The sequence below is a fragment of the Otolemur garnettii genome, unplaced genomic scaffold (assembly GCF_000181295.1).
Source record: "Otolemur garnettii isolate 467f Iridium unplaced genomic scaffold, OtoGar3 scaffold00042, whole genome shotgun sequence".
Lineage (NCBI taxonomy): Eukaryota > Metazoa > Chordata > Mammalia > Primates > Galagidae > Otolemur > Otolemur garnettii.
This window is the reverse complement of record NW_003852437.1, coordinates 555,305-576,209: the sequence shown is the minus strand read 5'-3', so window position 1 is coordinate 576,209 and position 20,905 is coordinate 555,305. Positions and strand designations below refer to the sequence as shown.

At 36.5% G+C, this 20,905-nt stretch overlaps 1 protein-coding gene across 1 annotated transcript in view; it reads left to right on the top strand.

The window, feature by feature from the left end:
* TAB2 (TGF-beta activated kinase 1/MAP3K7 binding protein 2) overlaps positions 1 to 20,905 on the top strand; it is a 71,097-nt gene that overhangs the window by 33,493 nt on the left and 16,699 nt on the right. Inside the window, exon 4 of the mRNA XM_023513498.1 lies at positions 6,693 to 8,193. Coding sequence (XP_023369266.1) covers positions 6,693 to 8,193 — 1,501 coding nt within the window. The remainder of the gene's footprint in view (positions 1 to 6,692; positions 8,194 to 20,905) is intronic.

The window sequence follows — 20,905 nt, the reverse complement described above, 5'->3', positions numbered from 1 at the left end:
TTTTTTTTTTTTTTTTTTTTTAACAGAGACAGGGTCTAGCTCTTGGCTCAGGCTGGTGTCAAGTGATCTTCCTGCCTCCACCTCCCAAAGTGTTGGGATTCACAGGTGTGAGGCACCATACCTGGCCAAAACTTCTTGTTTATTCCCCATATCCCCCAGAATGAGGCTCATATGTCTTGCCTAGGATATATAAGGTCTGGAATCTGGAATCCTGGTTTCTTCTGCAGCCTGATCTCTCTTCCAGTCCTTCCTCTTCAAACCTTCTACTGTAGTCATCCTGAGCTACATGAAATTCTCCACACTTGCCTATTTCCATAGTATTATGGTTAAGAACTCATGTTAAACATACCTGAATTCAAGTTTGATAGTTAGCAGTAGTAGCCTGATTTACCTCTCTGACCCTTATTTTCTAAACTTTATTTCCTTAGTTGTACAATGAAAATTTTAAAAATTCACAGAGTGCAAATAAAGCAACTAATAAGATGCCTGATTCATAATGAGTGTTCAGTAGATATTAATAACCAATACTAACAGGAGTAATAATAATAAAAGACTCATAACAAATATTTGAGAATAATTCAGTAGTTTACATTTATCAATATATAATGAGAAAGGAAAAAAGAGGCAAAAATGTAAAAAGAACATAGGAGATAAAGCAAGTATGGGGAAGGAGCAGAGATAGTAGGAAAAGATAGTCCTCCCCCTCAAACACATGTACTTCTTCCTAACTTTTCAAATAAAATAGAATTTTGTGGTAAAATAAAACTATGCTGAGAATGTTTAGTGAGTTACTTAAAACTAGCAGGAAAATACTATACTTTGAAAATTTATGGAAAAAAATTTATGCTTTGATAAAATCTCTAGACTACATATTGAAAAGAACAGAACACTTCCCTGTAGCACAGCTGTAGAGATTTTGAAATTCCCCAACTCTAAAAAAGAGTCTTTTTAACCTAAAATATTTTCAAAGGAATAAAGAGCTCTAGGCTCAATGCCTGTAGCACAGTGGATACGGCACCAGCCACATACAACGAGGGTGGTAGGTTTGAACCCAGCCCAAGCTAGCTAAAAAACAACAGCAATGACAACTGCAATAAAAAATAGCTGGGCATTGTGGCAGGTACCTGTAGTCCCAGCTACTTGGGAGGCTAAGGCAAGAGAATCACTTAGGCTCAAGGATTGGAGGTTGCTGTGGGCTCTGATGCCACGGCACTCTGACCAACAATGACATAGTGAGACCCTGTCTGGAAAAAAAAAAAGAATAAAGAGCTCTTCTGTTACAGTATGATCATCAGAATGTATTAAAAAAACAAGTTACAGTTCAGGGTACATAGATGGAGCTGGGCAAGTAAATATATAGCACATACGTATGTTTGCCTCTGCTTGTATAAAGAAATGGTGGAAGAGTGAAAAACAAAATTAGTATAAGATAGTTACCCATAGTGGGCAAGAGGAAACAGGCCTGATGGGAGCAGAGTTAGGATTGAGACTTCTTAGTATATTTGATTGTTTTGATGTGTGTAAATGAATTAACTATGTAAAAATAAAATAATTAAGCATGTTTTCGTCTTTAACCAAAAATAGAAAATAGGTGATACTGAATATCACCTTCACTGTGTTACTCTGATTTTTGTGGAAAAACTCTACACTCAGCATGCTTCCCTGACAAATCAAATTACCCATGAAATAGAACATACTTTATATTCATTCTAGGCGTTCAAGCAATAACACCTTTTTAGATGATGAGAAATGTGACAAGAAAGAATGGGTAGAGCATTTCTGGGGATATAAGTAGGGTCCAAGTTTCATCTAATTTGGAGAGAAATTTTTAAATTGTAAAGGCAAATTAAGCTTCTAAATGACAGCCTCTCTTTTGAAAACTGCTCCCCCTTTCTCAATTGGGTGGGCTTCTGTTATTTCTCTTGGGAAACTTCACTGTGGTATATTCATTCAGGACTTTTTAAGAAACTGATAGTTAAGGATCATGGCATGCTGCCACTCTGTACCTGTTAATTCTTTTTTTTTTTTTTGAACCCACCATCTCTGGCATATGGGGCCGGCGCCCTACTCTTTTGAGCCATAGGCACCACCCATGTACCTGTTAATTCTTAAACAACTTTCTTTTTAGAAGGAGAACATAAGTACCTATGCTTTACTCTTTTCTTGACTTAAATTGCACAGATCCTTCTTTTTGGAATTACATTGTTTCCTTGTGCTGTGGATTTTTCTAAAATAGCTATATTGCCAGCAGCTATAATTTGTATCTTTAAAATGTGTTTTTCTATTTGATAATTAAAACTTAATTACAAAAATACTGCATAGTTTACACTTTGATTTTTTAAATGAATTTTTCACTATTTTAAAATTTTCTTATGATAATTGAATCGGTAGATTTAAAATTGCTATTTTTTTTCTCAGTAATGCATTAAGTATTATTCTTTGAGTGTATGTAAGGCTTAATTATTTAAATGCCATCTCTTTAGTTGAAGAAGATGACCTTCACCCATAGTTCTTATCCATTTTTCTATTATAACACCTACTATCCTGCATGATATTATTCACATTAATCAGCTAGACTTTAATTAATTAATTCAGCTAGACTTTGAGATTAAGATCAGCAGTTGTACTCCTTTCCATTTGCCTAATGGATGCTCAGTAAATGTTGGCTAAAAGAGTAAATGAACCAGAGTTTCAGATGGGTAGTTATAAGGTATACTTTGATACTATCTGTGATTTCTCTGTAGGAGTTTGAGGGGAAAGTTAAAGAGGAACTGGAAATAAGATTCATACTTTTTTGTAGTTTTAAAGAGAATGCAGATTTGTGGCTATGTACAAAACAGTGAGTCTCAGCCTTTTAAAAACTCATATCCTACCCCTTTTAATACACTTAAAGTGAATCCTCTACAGTTTCCCACAAAAAGCAACCAGAGTTTCTTTGAGAAATGTCTCATTCCAAGTCTGGAGTACAAAATGTACAAGATAAGCTTGAACATCTTGCTGTATCAAAAAACAAAGGAAGCTATGAAAAACTATTAGATTCATTTCATATGTACCCAGGAGCCAACTTGAAGCTGTTTACTCTAGCCTACATAGTCTGTAGTCTAGACCCGGGGTCCTTAAACTTTTTAAACAGGGGGCCAGTTCACTGTCCCTCAGACCATTGGAGGGCTGGACTGCGGGCCCCGGGACAAGTCGGCTGCTAAGCAGGACAGGCAGCGGCGGCAAAAACACCCAGCAGGCCGGAAAAATGTCCTCAGCAGGCTGCATGTGGCCCGCGGGCTGTAGTTTGAGGATACCTGGTCTAGACCACAAGATTGAAACACGTTAAAATATTAAAGATACAGAAGTTTATAATGGTACTAAATCACAGTTACCTTTAGAGGTTGCTAAGGCGTTGACTTACTCTAAAAAACTGATTTCTGCACCCCCTCTTTCTCAATTGGGTGGGTGCCTCTTTTGTGCAACAAGTAACCAACTACTTTTATAAAGTAGTTGAAGAGAGTAGGTCTATGAGGAAGAATTGTTAAGAAACAAAGATGGAATCTTACAGTTAGGATATCCCCAACATTTGTAAACAGTGATCATCAATAGCTGCTAAAAATCATTTGGTTCAAGCTGACGACATCTGACTCCACCAGTCTACCTTAAAATCACAGAAAAGACAGGCAAACATCATTGTGTCTCCTTGTATGATGTGATAATAGACTCTATGAAGAGTACATGAAGTCATACATGAACTTGATCACACCTTTAAGTATAACTACTAGCTTATAATGAAATACAGGGAATATTGACACCACAAGGTGCAATCCAAAATGTGGAAAATTCTACTGGACAAGTATCAAGTTTTCTTATTAAAAAGACAGTTAAAATTTTTTTAAAAGAGGGGCGAGTTAATTAGGAGAAACGAAGAGACATATCAACCAAGTGAAATATGTGGACCTTATTTACACCCTAATTCAAACAAACTGTAAAAAGACATTTGTGAGATGACATTAGGTGACATTAAGAATTATTGATTATTTTAAGACATGATAAGGCCTTGGGGTTATAATTTTTTAAGTCCCTATTTTAAAGATAAACATTAAAATATTTATAGCTAAAAAGAAGATGATGTTAGAGACTTTATATATAATTTGGAAGGGAGAGTAGCTGAGGCATTGGATGAAAAAAGATTGATCATGTTGTTAAAGATGGATCATGAGTATGTAGGAGTTAATCATATTTCCTCTCTACGTTTGTATATGTTTAAAATTTTCTAAAATAAAATGTCTAATAAAAAGTATATTCCATTCTGTCCTATTGAGACCTTATAAAACTCCTGTAAATTCTTTTATGTTTTGCAATAAGAAAGTGATGTCTGTCGTGCCAGCTACCAGGGAAGCTGAGGCAAAGAGGATTGTTTGAGCCCAGAAGTTTAGAGGCTGCAGTGAGCTATGATTGTGCCCCTGAACTCTAGCCTGGGGGTTCAAAAGGGCACATAAATTATGGCATAGCAGGGACTAGAATATTGCTGTTTAATATGAACATATTAAATCAGATTATAAAAGATTAAAGGGATTTTTAAGATCTAAAGCAAAAGAGGAAAGCTTTGTAAATATGAATATCAAGTTACTACAAAAAGAATTGTGGAATTGGATTTGGTAGGAAATAATACATTTTAATTTAAGAATGATAGAAGGGAGAAAGTGAGAGGAAGACTTGATTTCTTAGCTTTGGTGGAACAGGGAAAAGAATTTACTTGGAATGACAATAAAAGTAGCTTGAAGCAAAAAGCACCAATTAGGTTTAGCAAAAGATAAGGTCTAACTATAAGGAGTAATCAGTAAATAAAGATTGTGATCAGTTTTTCAATTTTATTTGAAAAACTAGTGTATATCAATTTAGAGTAGTAAGTAGGATTAAAAGCAGCCTGGGCAACATAGCAAGATCTGTCTCTAAAAAGTATTTTAAAATGTGAGCAAGGCATAGTAGCATGCCTGTAGTTCCAGCTACAGGTTGGAAGGTTCACTTGAGCCCAGGAGTTTCTGACTGCAGTGAGCAGTGATTGCACCACTACACTCCAGCCTGGGTGACACAGTAAGACCCTCCCTCTTCAAAACAAAACAAAACAAAAATGTGATTTATCTCCCAAATTAAGCTGTAAGCTCTTTTAGGGAAACAGGTTTTATATGTTGTTGAGTCTTCCACAAGCTCAAACACAGTGCAGTGTGTTAGGTATTCAATAAATGTTTTTATAGATGATTTATGACTAGTGGTTAATTTCTTTTGAGAAAAGAACAACCTGGCATTTTTTTTAACTTCTCTGGAGTAAGTTGATTTTTATGGTGCTATTTAAAGGCCCAGATAGCTATCAACTAAGTTTATGTAATAAGACAGACAGGAACTCAGTTTTTCTGGAGGCTACCTCAAGCTTGTATTTCATACACAATAGAACCTCCATTGTTGACCATCTCCCTACATTGACCACCTCTGTAAGTTGACCTAAATATCATAGACTAGACATACACCATAGGTATGTATCAATACAGTAGATCTAGTTCCTTATGTTGATTACCTCTGCATGTCCCTCAGCTGGCCAATTTACAAGAGGTTCTACTATATAGATAGGTTTTTTGTACAAAGTAAGAGGAAGCACATGAGGAATTGAGATGAGGAGGTGAGTGTAGTATGAATTTTAGAACATTTTAAATACTACAGATGTACCTTTTAAAATGATTATTTATTCAAAAGAATTTGTGTAGTACTTGATGTGCAAGCATTGATAGGATATTTTTCCATCTAACTTTTTTTTTTTTTTTTGAGAGACAGAGTCTCAAGCTGTCACCCTGGGTAGAGTGCTGCTGTGGCATCACAGCTCACAGCAACCTCCAACTCCTAGGCTCAAGCAAGTCTCCTGCCTCAGCCTCCTGAGTAGCTGGGACCACAGGCACCACCACAATGCTCAGCTATTTTTTGGTTGCAGCTGTCATTGTTGTTTGGTGGGCCCCAGCTGGATTCGAACCCCCCACCTTGGGTGTACGTGGCTGGTGCCTTAGCCACTTGAGCCACAGGCACCGAGCCACTATTTTTATTTTTTTAATTGCTTTTTATTAAATCATAACTTTGTACATTGATGCATTTATGGGTTCAGGGTACTGCTTCAATAAGTTTTTCTATTTTTAGTAGAGACAGGGCCTTGCTTTTTGCTCAGGCTGGTCTCAAACTCATGAACTCAAGCAATCCATCTGGCTTGGCTTCCCAGAGTGCTAGGTTTACAGGTGTGAGCCGCCACGGCTTCATTAAACTTTATTTAACTTTTTCAACAGTGTTTATAGTATTATACACTTAAGTTGAATGATTATTTTTTTCAACATTAAAATTGCATTTTTAATCAGGTTGTAATTTTACTTTATTTACTTCATTAAAATGAATCCATTTTACTTCTTTTATCCATTTTCACTACTAAAATACAATGATTTGATTGATTGACTTTTAGCTATTGGGTAGTCAGAGAGCTTTTCCATTACACTAGTAGTAAGAATTTTTTAATTCAGCTGTTTGCATAAAAATGTATCTCTAGTGAAAAGGTTAAAATACATCTAAGCATATTAACCAATCACTTGTTAATCATGTAATATTTTTGTAGTGATGAAAATATAAGCATCAGCTTCTGGATGTTAACATCAAGCTATTTTTATCTTGTTTCATAGAATAATAATAACCTGGATGCCTGCTGTGCTGTTCTCTCTCAGGAGAGTACAAGGTATCTTTATGGAGAAGGAGACTTGAATTTTTCAGATGATTCTGGAATTTCTGGTCTACGCAATCACATGACTTCTCTCAACTTGGACTTGCAGTCACAGAATGTTTACCACCATGGAAGAGAAGGAAATAGAATGAATGGAAGCAGAACTCTAACGCACAGCATTAGTGATGGACAACTTCAAGGTGGTCAGTCCAATAATGAACTATTTCAGCAGGAGCCACAGACAGCACCAGCTCAAGTTCCTCAAGGCTTTAATGTTTTTGGAATGTCCAGTAGTTCTGGTGCTTCAAATTCAACACCACATCTTGGATTTCACTTAGGCAGCAAAGGAACATCTAACCTTTCTCAACAAACTCCCAGATTTAATCCTATTATGGTAACTTTAGCCCCAAATATCCAGACTGGTCGTAATACTCCTACATCTTTGCACATACATGGTGTACCTCCACCTGTTCTAAACAGTCCACAGGGAAATTCCATCTATATAAGGCCTTACATTACAACTCCTAGTGGTACAGCTCGACAGACACAGCAGCATTCTGGCTGGGTATCTCAGTTTAATCCCATGAACCCTCAGCAAGTCTATCAACCTTCACAGCCTGGTCCCTGGACTACTTATCCTGCCTCTAATCCTCTGTCACATACCTCAACCCAACAGGCAAATCAGCAAGGCCACCAGACCTCTCACGTCTACATGCCCATCAGTTCACCTACTACTCCACAACCACCAACAGTTCATTCATCTGGTAGCTCACAGTCTTCTGCCCATAGCCAATATAACATTCAGAATATTTCAACAGGACCTCGGAAAAACCAGATTGAAATCAAACTTGAACCCCCGCAAAGAAACAATTCTTCAAAATTGCGTTCTTCTGGACCTCGAACCTCCAGCAGTTCCTCTTCAGTCAACAGCCAAACCTTAAATAGAAATCAACCCACTGTTTACATAGCTGCCAGTCCCCCAAATACTGATGAGCTAATGTCCCGTAGTCAACCTAAGGTGTATATTTCAGCTAATGCCACCACAGGAGATGAACAGGTCATGCGGAATCAGCCCACACTCTTCATATCCACAAACTCTGGAGCATCTGCTGCCTCCAGGAATATGTCTGGCCAAGTGAGCATGGGTCCTGCCTTTATTCATCACCACCCTCCCAAAAGTCGAGCAATAGGCAATAACTCTGCAACATCTCCTCGCGTGGTAGTCACTCAACCCAATACAAAATACACTTTTAAAATTACAGTGTCTCCCAACAAACCCCCTGCGGTTTCACCAGGTGTGGTGTCCCCTACCTTTGAACTTACAAATCTTCTAAACCATCCTGATCACTATGTAGAAACAGAGAATATTCAGCACCTCACGGACCCTTCTTTGGCACATGTGGATAGAATAAATGAAGCACGGAAATTGAGTATGGGATCTGATGACGCTGCCTACACACAAGGTAATAGTAATACGACAGGTATTAGTATTGATGCTAAAGGTAGGTCTCTTTTCCATGCTGGACTTTGGATGTACATTTTATTTCATAGCAGAAAGGGGCACCAGCATTATTATTTCATCTTTTACATGTTGCCCCCAAATAATAATATCTTAACATTTGAGTCTATTTATATAAATTTGAATTCTATCATTATAGAACTTGAAGTTAAAATGTTTGAGTTATTAGCTCTTCAGAATAATCAACTAGTTGGTTGGTTAAGATTTGTAACACTTTTCTTTTCAGTAGATTTTGTATCTGTGGTAATACTTGACTTTCCCTTTACAATTTCTGCAAGTAAAAATTCATGGAACAATTAGTTGACTCTTAACAAATATCTGCCTTCTTTGATTAGATATTTGGAGAATAAAAAATTCTCTTTTTAATTTTTCTAATATGACATTTTTACCTTATTTTATATCAAACTCTAAAATGCTGCATGAGTCTTAGAATAATTTACCTGTAAGAGAAATTTGAACTTTATTCTGAGGCTTCTTTCGTTCAACTTGACCTTTCCTCCTTTCCTTAAGTATTGGTTCATACAACAGTTCTTTTTTTTTTTTTTTTTTTTTGGAACTGTGAATAGGAACATTAATTTTAAATCTGTCTTGATTGATTATCTTTTTCTAGTTGATACTGGCATAATACTAAATTATATCTGTATTAATTCAAGGAGAGACAATTTCTGTCATATGTTTTATCTGACCCTTTAAGTTATTTAATGTTCAGTAGGAAACATTAAATTTATTTAGATAAGAAGGTGGTTAAGTGTTTTCTTGAATGTTGAAAGTTTATAGTTAACTGAGTCTTGAGTAAAGACATAGTTTTCTGCAATGAATTGTTACATGTCTAGGTGTAGGTTGGAAAATATTGTATAACATCACCTTCATACAGCACACAGCCCCTCCTGTCACTAGTACCACTTTTTCTTTTTACAATTTCTATTACAACGACTTTACTGTATAATTTCTTCAGGTGGCATGATTATTTTTATGTTTTAAACAGTAATCCACTAGGAATTCTCAATCCAAGGTGGGCCGTGTGCTTTTACACTCCATAAGCACCTGCACAGCTTTTAAAAAGTAAAGTGCCCAGGGCTCTGTCCAAATATACTCACTTAGGCCTCTGAATGGTGAAGCCTTAGGCACTTGTGTGCGTGTGTGTGTGTGCTTAGAGGTCCACAGGTGATTTTGATTGCCCTAGAAATTATGTTAAAACTTTTTATTTTCCACATTTTTGTGACTAACTGCAAAGCACTCGTTTAGTTTAATATAGTATTTTTTCCCACTGATACTGAATTTCTCTTCTCCCAAAATCTCCCTTCTTTCTATCTCTCCTTCTATTGAAACAATAGGTTTTAGGGTGGCACCTGTGGCTCAGTGAGTAGTGCGCCGGCCAGCCCTATAAACTGAGGGTAGAGGGTTAGAACCCAGCCCCAGCCAAACTGCAACAAAAAAATAGCTGGGCATTATGGCAGGTGCCTGTAGTCCCAGCTACTTAGGAGGTTGAGGCAAGAGAATCACCTAAGCCCAAGAGCTGGAGGTTGCTGTGAGCTGTGACAGCATGGCACTCTACCAAGGGCGACAAAGTGAAACTCTGTCTCTTAAAAAAAAAAACAAAAAAACAGTAGGCTTCAGGCCAAACACAGTGGCTTACAACAGTAATCCTAGCACTTTGGGAGGCTAATGCAGAAGGATTGCTTGAGGCTGGCCTGAGCAAGAGTGAGACCCTGTTTCTACAAAATATAGAAAAACAGCCAGGCATGGCCATGCATGCCTGTAGTCCCAGCTACTTGGGAGGCAGGAATTCCTTGAGCTGAGGAGTTTTGAGGTTGAGGTTGCAGTGAGCTATGGATGACACCACTGCACTCCAGCCTGGGCTGCAGAGCCAGCCCCTGTCTCAAAAACAAAATGAAATGAAAAACCCCACAGATTTGCTGTTTAGATAATTGCTGATTCTTAAATTGAGAGCACATTTTTTATGAAGGTACTTTGATAAGGGAAATTTTCAAGTAAAGTAAATACTCATATTTAACTGGGTATGATAAATTACATTAAAAGACTTACTCACATTGACCTGGAATATGAAAATGAAGTGTTACCTCTATTCTCTCACATTATTTCACTCAGGAGTTTCCCCCTGTAGTCAGCCAGAACCGCTCTTGGTAAGTTCACCAGTGGTAGCATGGTTACAGTGCAGCCCTCACTCCTTAGATCTACACACCAGTGACACTTGATTTGTCGCCCTTTTCTCTGTGAAACACTGTTCATTTGGCTTCTATGACACTAAGATTCCTGCTGCTTTTATTCTTGCTGGTTCTTCTTCATCTCTCTGACCTCTCACCTCGTTTTCTGTTATCCGTTTGTTCCCAATGAAATCAAGCCTCACAGTTCAATTCTTGAACCTCTTTTTTCTGTCTATACTTTTCTTAAATGATTTCATTTGGCCTCTTGACTTTAAATGACATGACATAATATGCTAATGACCCCCAAATTTACAGAATTTGTGATACCAACCAGCTGGACTTCTTTCCTCACTACCAAGCCAGTTTATTTAAGTACCTACTCCACATCTCATTTAATAGTTATCTCAAACTTACTGTGTCTGAAACAGCTTCTGACAACTTCCTCTTCCCCCAGCTTACCCTTCCTGTGGTCAGTCTTCCATATTAGTTGTTGGCAATTTAATTTTTTTAAATGTATATTAGGCCAAAAACCTTGGAAACCTACTTGACTGCTTTCTTTCACATTTCACATCTAGTTTGACAACAAATCTGTCGCCTCTACCCTTCAGAGCATATCAAGAATGTCACTTCTTATCATCCCCTTGGCCACCACTCTGTTCTGAGCCACCATTATCTTTTTATTGGATTATTACAATGGCCTACCTGTTCTTACCCTTGCTTCCTTGTAGTCTTTTAGCATCCAGAGAGATCCTGTTAAAAAACATGCATCAAATCATATCGCTGTTGTGCACATGACGATCATCCAGTCAGCTGCCCCTCCCCACTGCTCTTTTCCTGTTGTCAGCACCCACTCACTCTGTTCCAACTCTGCAGGCTTCACTCTTGCTCAGAGAAGGCAAACCTTATGGCCTTCCATACTTGCTGTTCCCACTGTGTGATATCTTCTCCGGACACCTACAGTTAGCTCCCTCACATGCTTCCGGTCCTCACTCAAAGTCACCTTTTCAGTGAGACATCCCATGTCTCCCAATCTAAATCTAGCTCCAGCTCTCAGCATTTCCAGTCTCTTCATCCCTGGTAAAAGAGGAAAACATGAATAATATAAATTAAGAAATTTAGTAACTAGTATTTATAGAAAGTTCACAGTTTTAGGCACTGTACTAAATGTTCCTTTATTTCCCACAACCAACTATAAAATAGATATGAGTATTATTTCTACTTTTAGGTGAAAATACTTATTTTAATGAGTGTTTTAATAAGTGTAAAAGCTTGCAAAAAGGATAAGTGACAGTCAAGATTCTGAGTAGGTGTTTGACAACAGTCTTAATCCCTACTCTATAATGTCTTTCTCTCTTTTCAACATAAACCCTTTGGAAAGACATCTGGTAACTTCATTGAGTCTATGGCACACCACTGTGGGAGCCACATGTGCTCAGTTTAAGAAGATGAAGCTAAAAGATCAGGCAGTAAACAACAGTGACAACTACAGCCAAAAACTAGCTGGGTGTTGTGGCAAGTGCCTGTAGTCCCATCTACTTGGGAGGCTGAGGCAAGAGAATCACTTGAGCCCAAAAGTTTGAGGTTGCTGTGAGCTGTGATGCCATGGCACCCTACGGAGGGCAACAAAGGAAGATTCTGTATTAAAAAAAAAAAAAAAAGAGGGAAAGAAACCACAATAAACAGAAATAACTTGAAACTATAAAGTGATACTCTGGAGACGTATAGAGAACACCTTCTGAAGGTACCTGAAAGTAAAAAAAATTCCTGATTATTAAAGGTTCTGCTTTAAGAGCTACAAAAAACAGGTTTCCCCAAAATCTGCCACTGAAATCATTCCTCTTCTCACAGCTGTAATAGTCTTTTGATCACCTTTCTTTTCTTTTTTTTGAGACAGTGTCTTACTCTGTTGCCCAGGCTGGAGTGCAGTGGTGGTGCTCTCATAGTTTTCTGCACCCTTGAACTCATGGGCTCAAGTGATCTTCCCATGCAACCTCTCAGGTAGCTGAGACTGTGGGTGCACACCATCACACCTGGCTCATTGTTTGGGGTTTTGTTTTTTTTGGGGGGGGGGGCGGGTAGAGATGATGTCTCACTACATTGCCTAGGCTAGTCTTGAACTCTTGGCCTCAAGTGATTCTCCCACCTCAGCCTCCCAGAGCACTGAGATGACAGTTATGAGCCCCCATGCTCAGCTCTAGATCACCTTCTTGAAGCATACCTGCATACATATAGAAGTTCATAACATTTGTATGACTTCTTGCCCTCGAGTTTTCTCTGCACACACTATGTTGGGGTGGGTGCTGATCTGCAACCCTTCAGCACATTGTTTCCTTCTAGATACTGTGAAATTGGTATTGACCCAGGTCAACCTGGCATTGAGTTGATAGACTCTCCGTCTATTGTTTCATTCACTAGCTCAAGACAAATCTAAGAATTGTTCCTTGGCAGAAAAATGCATGTTTTCTGCTTTTACCCTACATAGTTTGCAAGCACTATCTACAGTACTAAATGGGGTAGCCTGAATAATCATCATTTCTTTAAGCAAGGATCTTTTCTGAACTCTTAACTTGAGGGGTATGGGTAAGAAAGAGAAAAGAAATACATCTCCTACAGTCAAAGTGACCTTTCTGAAACTCCTAGGAACAAACTGTTTCAGAGTAGAAAAATAAGTTGAGCCAGGTGCTGGAATCACAGAAAAATATTTTTCCCAAAATGAAGAGGGAGCATACATAAATTTGGTAACTATAGTGCATTATTTTATTTTAGTCTACCATTTGAAATCTAAAAAATACTATAATAATAAAGTTTTTAATGACAAGTTTGTAAAAAATGTATTATTTGATAATGCCCTCTACTATAGAGTGATCAAAAGGAAAAGAAGTCAATTAATGAAACTTTTGGACCTTGCTTATATCAGCATTGAATCTAACACCACCACGACGCCCCAAAGGAAATAAATTACGTTTGAGTCTTTAAAATACTGTAGGAATCAGAGATGAAAATTAGTGCTAAGTAGGAAAAAAAAATTATAAATTGGACAAATTTTAGTTTAAAGTTTACAGGTACAAAAAAGATTCTTATTTTGTTAAGAAGAACAAATGTAGAAGTGAAAATTGCTTACCAGTGGTAATGTCACTGGTCAGATAGCTACATTTTTTCCCCTTGAGTCACACCACCTGACTCTACCTAACTTCTAAAAAACACCAAAAAATACTTCTCATTCGCTGTGTTCTGAGACCTTCTTGTGTCTTCTCTCTTTCACAGAGAGAAGTGGTTTGTAACACTGGCAACATTTATAGGTGTGAAGTACTTAACAGTGCTGCCAAAAATGATTTCTTATTCTCATTTCTACAGAAATCCATCTGGTATTAACTTAGCTGGTAAACTGTTAGTGTTGTTTTTTTTTTTAAATACACATAAAATCATAAATATTTTAAGTGATACTTTAATACCTTTTCCCCAGTTATATTGTGGTCCTACCATCCTGGTAAGCGGTAGCTTTTGACTTAGAACCTAAAATAGAAATGCAAGTAAGAAAAATTTTGAATTGAAAATAAGCTTCTTGAACTTTGTGTTTCTCATTTATTGTCTTTTTTTTTTTAACCAATATGTCTCTCCAAAGTATAACACTTTTCTGTTTAATGAGATTTAATAAAAATGCTGATTGTGACACAAATTCGGTAGGCTAAATATTCTTTTCAAAGGAAATACAATTCAAATTTATTTTTTAATTTACACTTTATTCATCCTCTGATTGGAAATGCCTTTTCTAGAATGTTCTACATTGGCTTTGAAATCATATTTTTAAATAATTAGCATGGTGCCTTGGCATGTGCCTATAGTCCCAGTGCTTACGAGGCTAAGACAGAGGTTTGCTTGAGCCCAAGAGTTTGAGGCCAGCCTGGGTACCATAATAAGACTTCATTCTTTAAAGAAAATGAACTCAATAGTTAAGATTAATTGACATCAAACAACTTCAAGAATTTTTTTTTTAATCTGTCCTACTACCCATAGGTGCTTTGCACTCATAAGAGTAACTGCCTTTTTAATTTAGGGTAAATCTCAGATTTAGAAGAGATTTTCTACACAAAAGGCTATCTAGTCTACTTACCTGTCCAGCACTCAGATTCCTATCAACTGTAAATTCATTCTTTACTTTAATGCTTATGAGGCAAAGACAGAATGTCCCGTTTTTGGAAAACTCTGCCTTGTAGGAAGTTATTTCATATATTAAGCCAATCATGTTTAAAAATCATTATGAAAATAAAATATACTTGGTAAAAGAAATTTTAACCCCCCAAAATGATACAGTAAAAAATGATACAATAAAAACGTGTCTCTTTTAAACCCTTGATCTGTCCCTTTCCCCCAGTCCTTCCACCATTGAACTGTTAGATGTGATCTCCAGTGCATTTCTTGATGCTGCTCTTATGTTCATTCACTCATATCTCTCTCACACACACACACACACACACACGCTCTCTCTCTCTTTTAAGCAGAAACACTGCGCATATAGGTACATGTGAACACATGTGGAATTATGTAATATATACATACTCTACATGATATGTCTAACATAGACATACTTTAAATGTGGAAATATACAGTACACTTTTTTCCTTAATGTATTTTAAGATATTTACATCTCAGTATTCATAAATCCATTCTATTCTTTACATTTCTTTTATTATTTAGTCGTTTTAATAGCTTAATTGTTAATAGTTAATATACAAGGTGGCCGTAAAGTTCGTGTGCGATTTAAAAATTGCACACAAACTTTATGGCCACCCATAATGTACACTTGACTTATTTGAGTTGTACAAGTCAGTTTTTAGCATATCAACTGCTATGTGCAGCCATCACCACAGACAATAGTATAAAACACTTTTGATTCCTCAGAAAGAATCCTTCCATCCTGTAGCTATCACGTCCCTGCCCTGTTATCCCCACCCTCAGAACTAGGCAACTACTAATCTACTTGTCTGTCTATAATTTAAATAGTTTAGACATTTTATATAAATAGAAGCAAACTATATGATCTTTGTGTCTGGTTTTTTTCACTTAACACTTTCTTCACTTAAAATTTCATCCATGTTATATAGCAAGTATTAGTACTTCATTTTTTTAATGGCCAAATAAAATTCCATTATATAAACATACGGTATTTTATTTATTCATTCGTCAGTAGATGGACATTTGGGGGTTTTCCCCACCTTTTGGCTATTGTGAATACTACTGTAAACATTCATGTACAAGTTTCTGTATGGACATGTATTTCTCTTCAGGCATGGAATTGGTAGGGCATATGGTAATTCTGTGTTTAACCCTTGAGGAACTGCCAGACATTTCCAAATTGTCTGCACCATTTTCCATTCCCACCGATAGTCTGTGAGGGTTTTGATCTCTCCTCTCCTTACTAACACTTGGCTAGTATCTGACTTTGTGATTCTTGCCATTATAGTGGCTATGAAGTGTTGCGCACTGGTTTTGATTTGTGTTTCCCTAATGACTAATGAAGTTGAGCATCATTTCATGTGTTTATTGGTCATTTAAATTTTTTTTAGAAAAATGCCTATTCATATCTTTTGTCTGTTTTTTAAATCTTTGTATGTTCCAGAAATAAATTCCTATGTGATTTGCAGTTATTTTCTTCCAGTCTTTTTTTTTTTTTTGACAGAAATGCCCTTCAGAATATTTTCTCCCATTCTGTGTGTTGTCTTTTTATTTTCTTGATGATGTCCTTTAAGCACAAAAGACTTTTTTTATTTTGCTGAAGTCTGATCTGTTTTTTTCTTTTATTGCTCTTGCTTTTGGTGTCTTAACTGTCAGTTGTCAAATCCACGGTCATGAGGACTTACCCCTCTGTTTTCTCTTAAGAGATAGTTTTAGCTCTTAACTGTCAGTTTTTCATCCATTTTGAGTTAATTTCTGTGTAATGGCACGAGGTAAGGATCCAGCTTCATTCTTTTGCATCTGACTGTCCAGATATCCCAGCATCATTTATTGAAAAGACTTTTTACCCCATTGAATGATCTGTCTTGGCACCCTGATAGAAAATCAGTTGGCTATAAACATGGGTTTATTTCTGGAATCTCAGTTCTTTTCCCTTGATCTGTCATGTTCCTTATGCCAGTACCATACTGTTACTTTGTAGTAGGTTTTGAAATTGGGATGTATGAGTTCTCCTGCTTTGCAATTACAATTCTGTATAAATTTTAGAACCAGCTTGTCAGTTTCTACAAAGAAGCCTACTAGGCTTCTGATAGGGATTGGATTAAAATATTTTTTTCATACCTGATTTTTTTTTTAAGAGACAGAGTCTCACTTTATTGCCCTTGGTAGAGTGCTATGGCATCACAGCTCACAGCAACCTCCAGCTCTTGGGCTTAGGCGATTCTCTTGCCTCAGCCTCCCTAGTAGCTGGGACTACAGGTGCCTACCACGATGCCCAGCTATTGTTTTGTTGCAGTTTGGCCAGGGCTAGGTTTGAACCCGCCACCCTCAGTATATGGGGCCAGCACCCTACTCACTGAGTCACAGGCACCACCCAGTACTTGATTTTTTTAACAGAACTAAAGGGTATATAATGAAAAATTTCCCTCACTAGAGATAACCCGTGGCTGTTCACAAACAGTTCATTTTGCTTGCTTTTTTTTTTATTTTTTAAGACAGAGTCTCCCTATTTTGCCCTGGGTAGAGTGCCGTGCGTCACAGCTCACCTCAATGTCAAACTCTTAGTCTCAAGTGATTCTCTTGGCCTCAGCCTCCCTAGTAGCTGGGACTACAGGCGGCTGGTCTTGAATCAGTGAGCTCAGGCAGTCTAACTGCTTCGGCCTCCCAAGTGCTAGGATTACAGACATGAGCCACCGTGCCACCGTGCCCAGACTTTGCTTTCTTCTAAAGAAACTGAAATCGTATGTCAAGAGTGTTCTTTACTCCTTCCTTGCCCTACTCATCAGGTATGTAGGTGGTTAAATGTCTTAGTCTGCTAGGTGAAAATGTATTGTTTTGGTTCTTTCTTTTAATTTACATCTTTTTAGGAGTTTAAATGAAATTTGTATTCTTAAATAAGAATGAAGTTAAGCATCTTTTACTATGTTCCTTTTCAAGCGATTTGTATTGCTTATTTCATAAACTTGCCTGTTTATGTAGGATGTCGACTTTCTTCTAATACTTTCAATTTGGTCAATAAAATGTTTTTGTTTCATAAATTTTTTACTTTTATTTATTTGGACTTAGTCTTTTTTTCTTATGGCTTCTGGGTTTTGTTTGTGTCTTATTTGAAAGCCCTTTCTCGTTCCAAGATTTTGAAAAAAGAACTAATCTTTTGCTGTGTTTTTTCTTTCATTATAGTGATATTTCTTGAAACCATATTGATCTGGTCTCATATGGCATCCTTTCAAAAACCTGAAAATAGCTACCACGTCCTCTTTTAAAAATATAAACCTTTCAAAGCTATAAATACTTTCATTTCACATAATGGTTCATCCAGTTATATTTCTTTGAGGCTCTTTTGATATCTGTAGGCCTGAAGTTTTCTTTCTCTCTAAAATGAAAGTTTTAGATAGTATCTACATTCTTAATACTATAAGTTACATGCAGAATCTTCTTTTTTTTTTGAGACACAGCCTCAAGCTGTCCCCCTGGGTAGAGTGCCTGGCATTACAGCTCACAGCAACCTCCAACTCCTGGGCTCAAGCGAGTCTCTTGCCTCCGCCTCCCAAGTAGCTGGGACCACAGGCACCCGCCACAACGCCCGGCTATTTTTTGGTTGCAGCCGTCATTGTTGTTTGGCGGGTCCGGGCTGGGGATTCGAACCCGCCACCTTAGGTGTACGTGGCTGGCGCCTTAGCCGGTTGAGCTATAGGCGCCGAGCCACACATGCAGAATCTTAATTATGTACAAATAAATGCCGGCAAAGATTGCCTAGCATGAGGCTCCACCAGTTCTGTGAAAATGATTAAAAGTCATCTCTTAGGCTCAGCACCTGTGGCTCAAATGGCTAAGGCGCCAGCCACATACACCTAAGGTGACGGGTTTGAATCCCCAGCCCGGGCCCGCCAAACAACAATAATGGCTGCAACCAAAAAATGGCCGGGCGTTGTGGCCAGCACCTATAGTCCCAGCTTCTTGGGAGGCTGAGGCAGGAGACTCGCTTGAGCCCAGGAGTTGGAGGTTGCTGTGAGCTGTGATGCCATGGCACTCTACCCAGGGGAATAGCTTGAGGCTCTGTCTAAAAAAAAAAAAAAGTCATCTCTTAGTAATACCTATGTATAAATAATTTTGATTTATTTAAAGTAATTAAAGAGAATCAAGCATTATTCCTCATAGTTTTGCTATTACATCAGTTGCCCAAATTATGGGACAATTTTAGAACTGTTACAAAATCTGATTTCAGATGGCCTTTAAAAATGATGAAAACAGTTTAAGTCTAATAGCCATCTTTGAACCTTTTGTGACTCGACCATCAAATAAATGACTATAGTAATGCAGTAGTGTGTAAACTAGATATGATCCCCGCTACCAGCACACTTACAGTCTAGAAGAATCCTGACTTACTTTAGAAGCTACTATTTGTATTTCCTTAGGTACAATAACTTGGGCAAGATTTAGGCATTTACCTGATAGGCATATAAAATTCTCATGACAGATACAAACTAAAAAGATTCTAGAAGTCAGTACCAATTATATTTTTCAATGGCAAAATTTCTCTTTTTAAAAAATAAGCCTAAAATGGATGTGTTAATCCGTTCAATGTAAGCATTTCACATTGTATATCAAATCAGTACACTGAACCCCATAAATGCATCAATGTACACAGTTATGATTTAACAAAAACAAATATTTTTTTAACTTAAAATCTTTGTATCTATAATTACCTGGTACATTTTCCAGTGGTATAGTTGTTTTTTTAATAATCAAATTCTTTCTCATATTTTTGTGTTTTAAATCTCTAGGGAAATTAGACATTTGCAATAAAGAATGCCTGAAATTAATAAAGCTAACATTATCTGGAACTTCAAGTGTGTATTTCTAATTTCAGATAAGGTTGAGTAAGAAATTGTCTCCATTCATCAGAAGCTGACAAAAGTTTACTGTTAATTTTTCTATATAAAACATTTGGAAAGTTTTATATATGCCAATAGGAGTGGTTTAAGAGCCTTCGTACTTGAATTCACGCAAGTGAATATTCAGTTATTTTAACAACCACAAGAGGGAGTTGAATGCTTAAATTAACTTTTGTCTGTTAAAATTTAATTTTGACTGAAAGAGGATTTAAAAGATACTGGATTTTTTGCCTACCTATAAAGTCTTACTTTTTTATCTACTTAGGAAAACAAGATAGTTTAATTTAGGAAAATGAAGAAGTCAGTATATGATTGCTATATTAAATACACCACTTTCTTTATTTCTTCGATAGAGCTAGCATATAAAAAAAGCCACCTATCTGTGATGTCTGCAGCCTGAAAGTCTTGCTGTATTTCATAGTGATGGCATCATGCTAAGTGAAAAACATTAAAGCCAAACATTTAAGAAGAAAATAAATCTCAAGTTTTTGTTTTATCAGTATATTATTTCTTGGACTTAATTTAGTGTTTTGCTCTACTATCCATTAAAAATCAAGTTGTCATTATTTTACATTTAATAGTTATTTATCTAGTGCCTATAATTTTCAGGGTATAAGACTACATACTAAGTGGTACAAAATTGCATTCAGTTTTTACCCTCAAGTTTAGATTTAATTGAAAGATGTACTTGATAATGTAAAATCTAAAATGCTGAATTTTTCAAAGTACAAAATAAAATGAACTAGTTTTAACAACACTAAGATTCTCCTGTAGTGTCATGATCTATAAATACAAAGTAAAAATATGTAAGCTTGAAATTATTTCCTTAACTTTGTTTCTGTCCTTCATACTTCATCCATGGTATTAATTTATTTATTGCTTTTGAACAGGTAGTACAAAAATTGAGCTCCATTACAATTCACATTATCTTGAATTCAAGAACAGTGAAACTTAATGTATTTTTGTCTGAATAAAATATCATCCAATGTAAAATTCACATATGAAACTACAGCACAGTCCTTACTCATGCTTTATTATGATTTTACTACTTGTTTCTAATTAGATATTACTTTAATATTATCAGGGTATATACACAGAGGGTACTAAAAAATACACATTTTAAGAAAGGAAGAAACTATAATAATATATACTGATAACAAAAGATGAGTATAAGTCAAGTTTGAGCACCACTTGTAATAGCAGAAATAAAACATGACATCAGTTTTACAGTTTTAATAATTTTTTCCTTTCTTAAAATTTGTATACATATTTTGGTACCCTCTATGTTTTATGTATGTTAATATATGTTCAATGTATAATATAGTTTTTACATATTACATGTATATATTATAAAACATATATATATATATAAAGCCTTGATAGAAGCTTTTTAAACGTATTTATTCTTTTTTTTTTTTTTTTT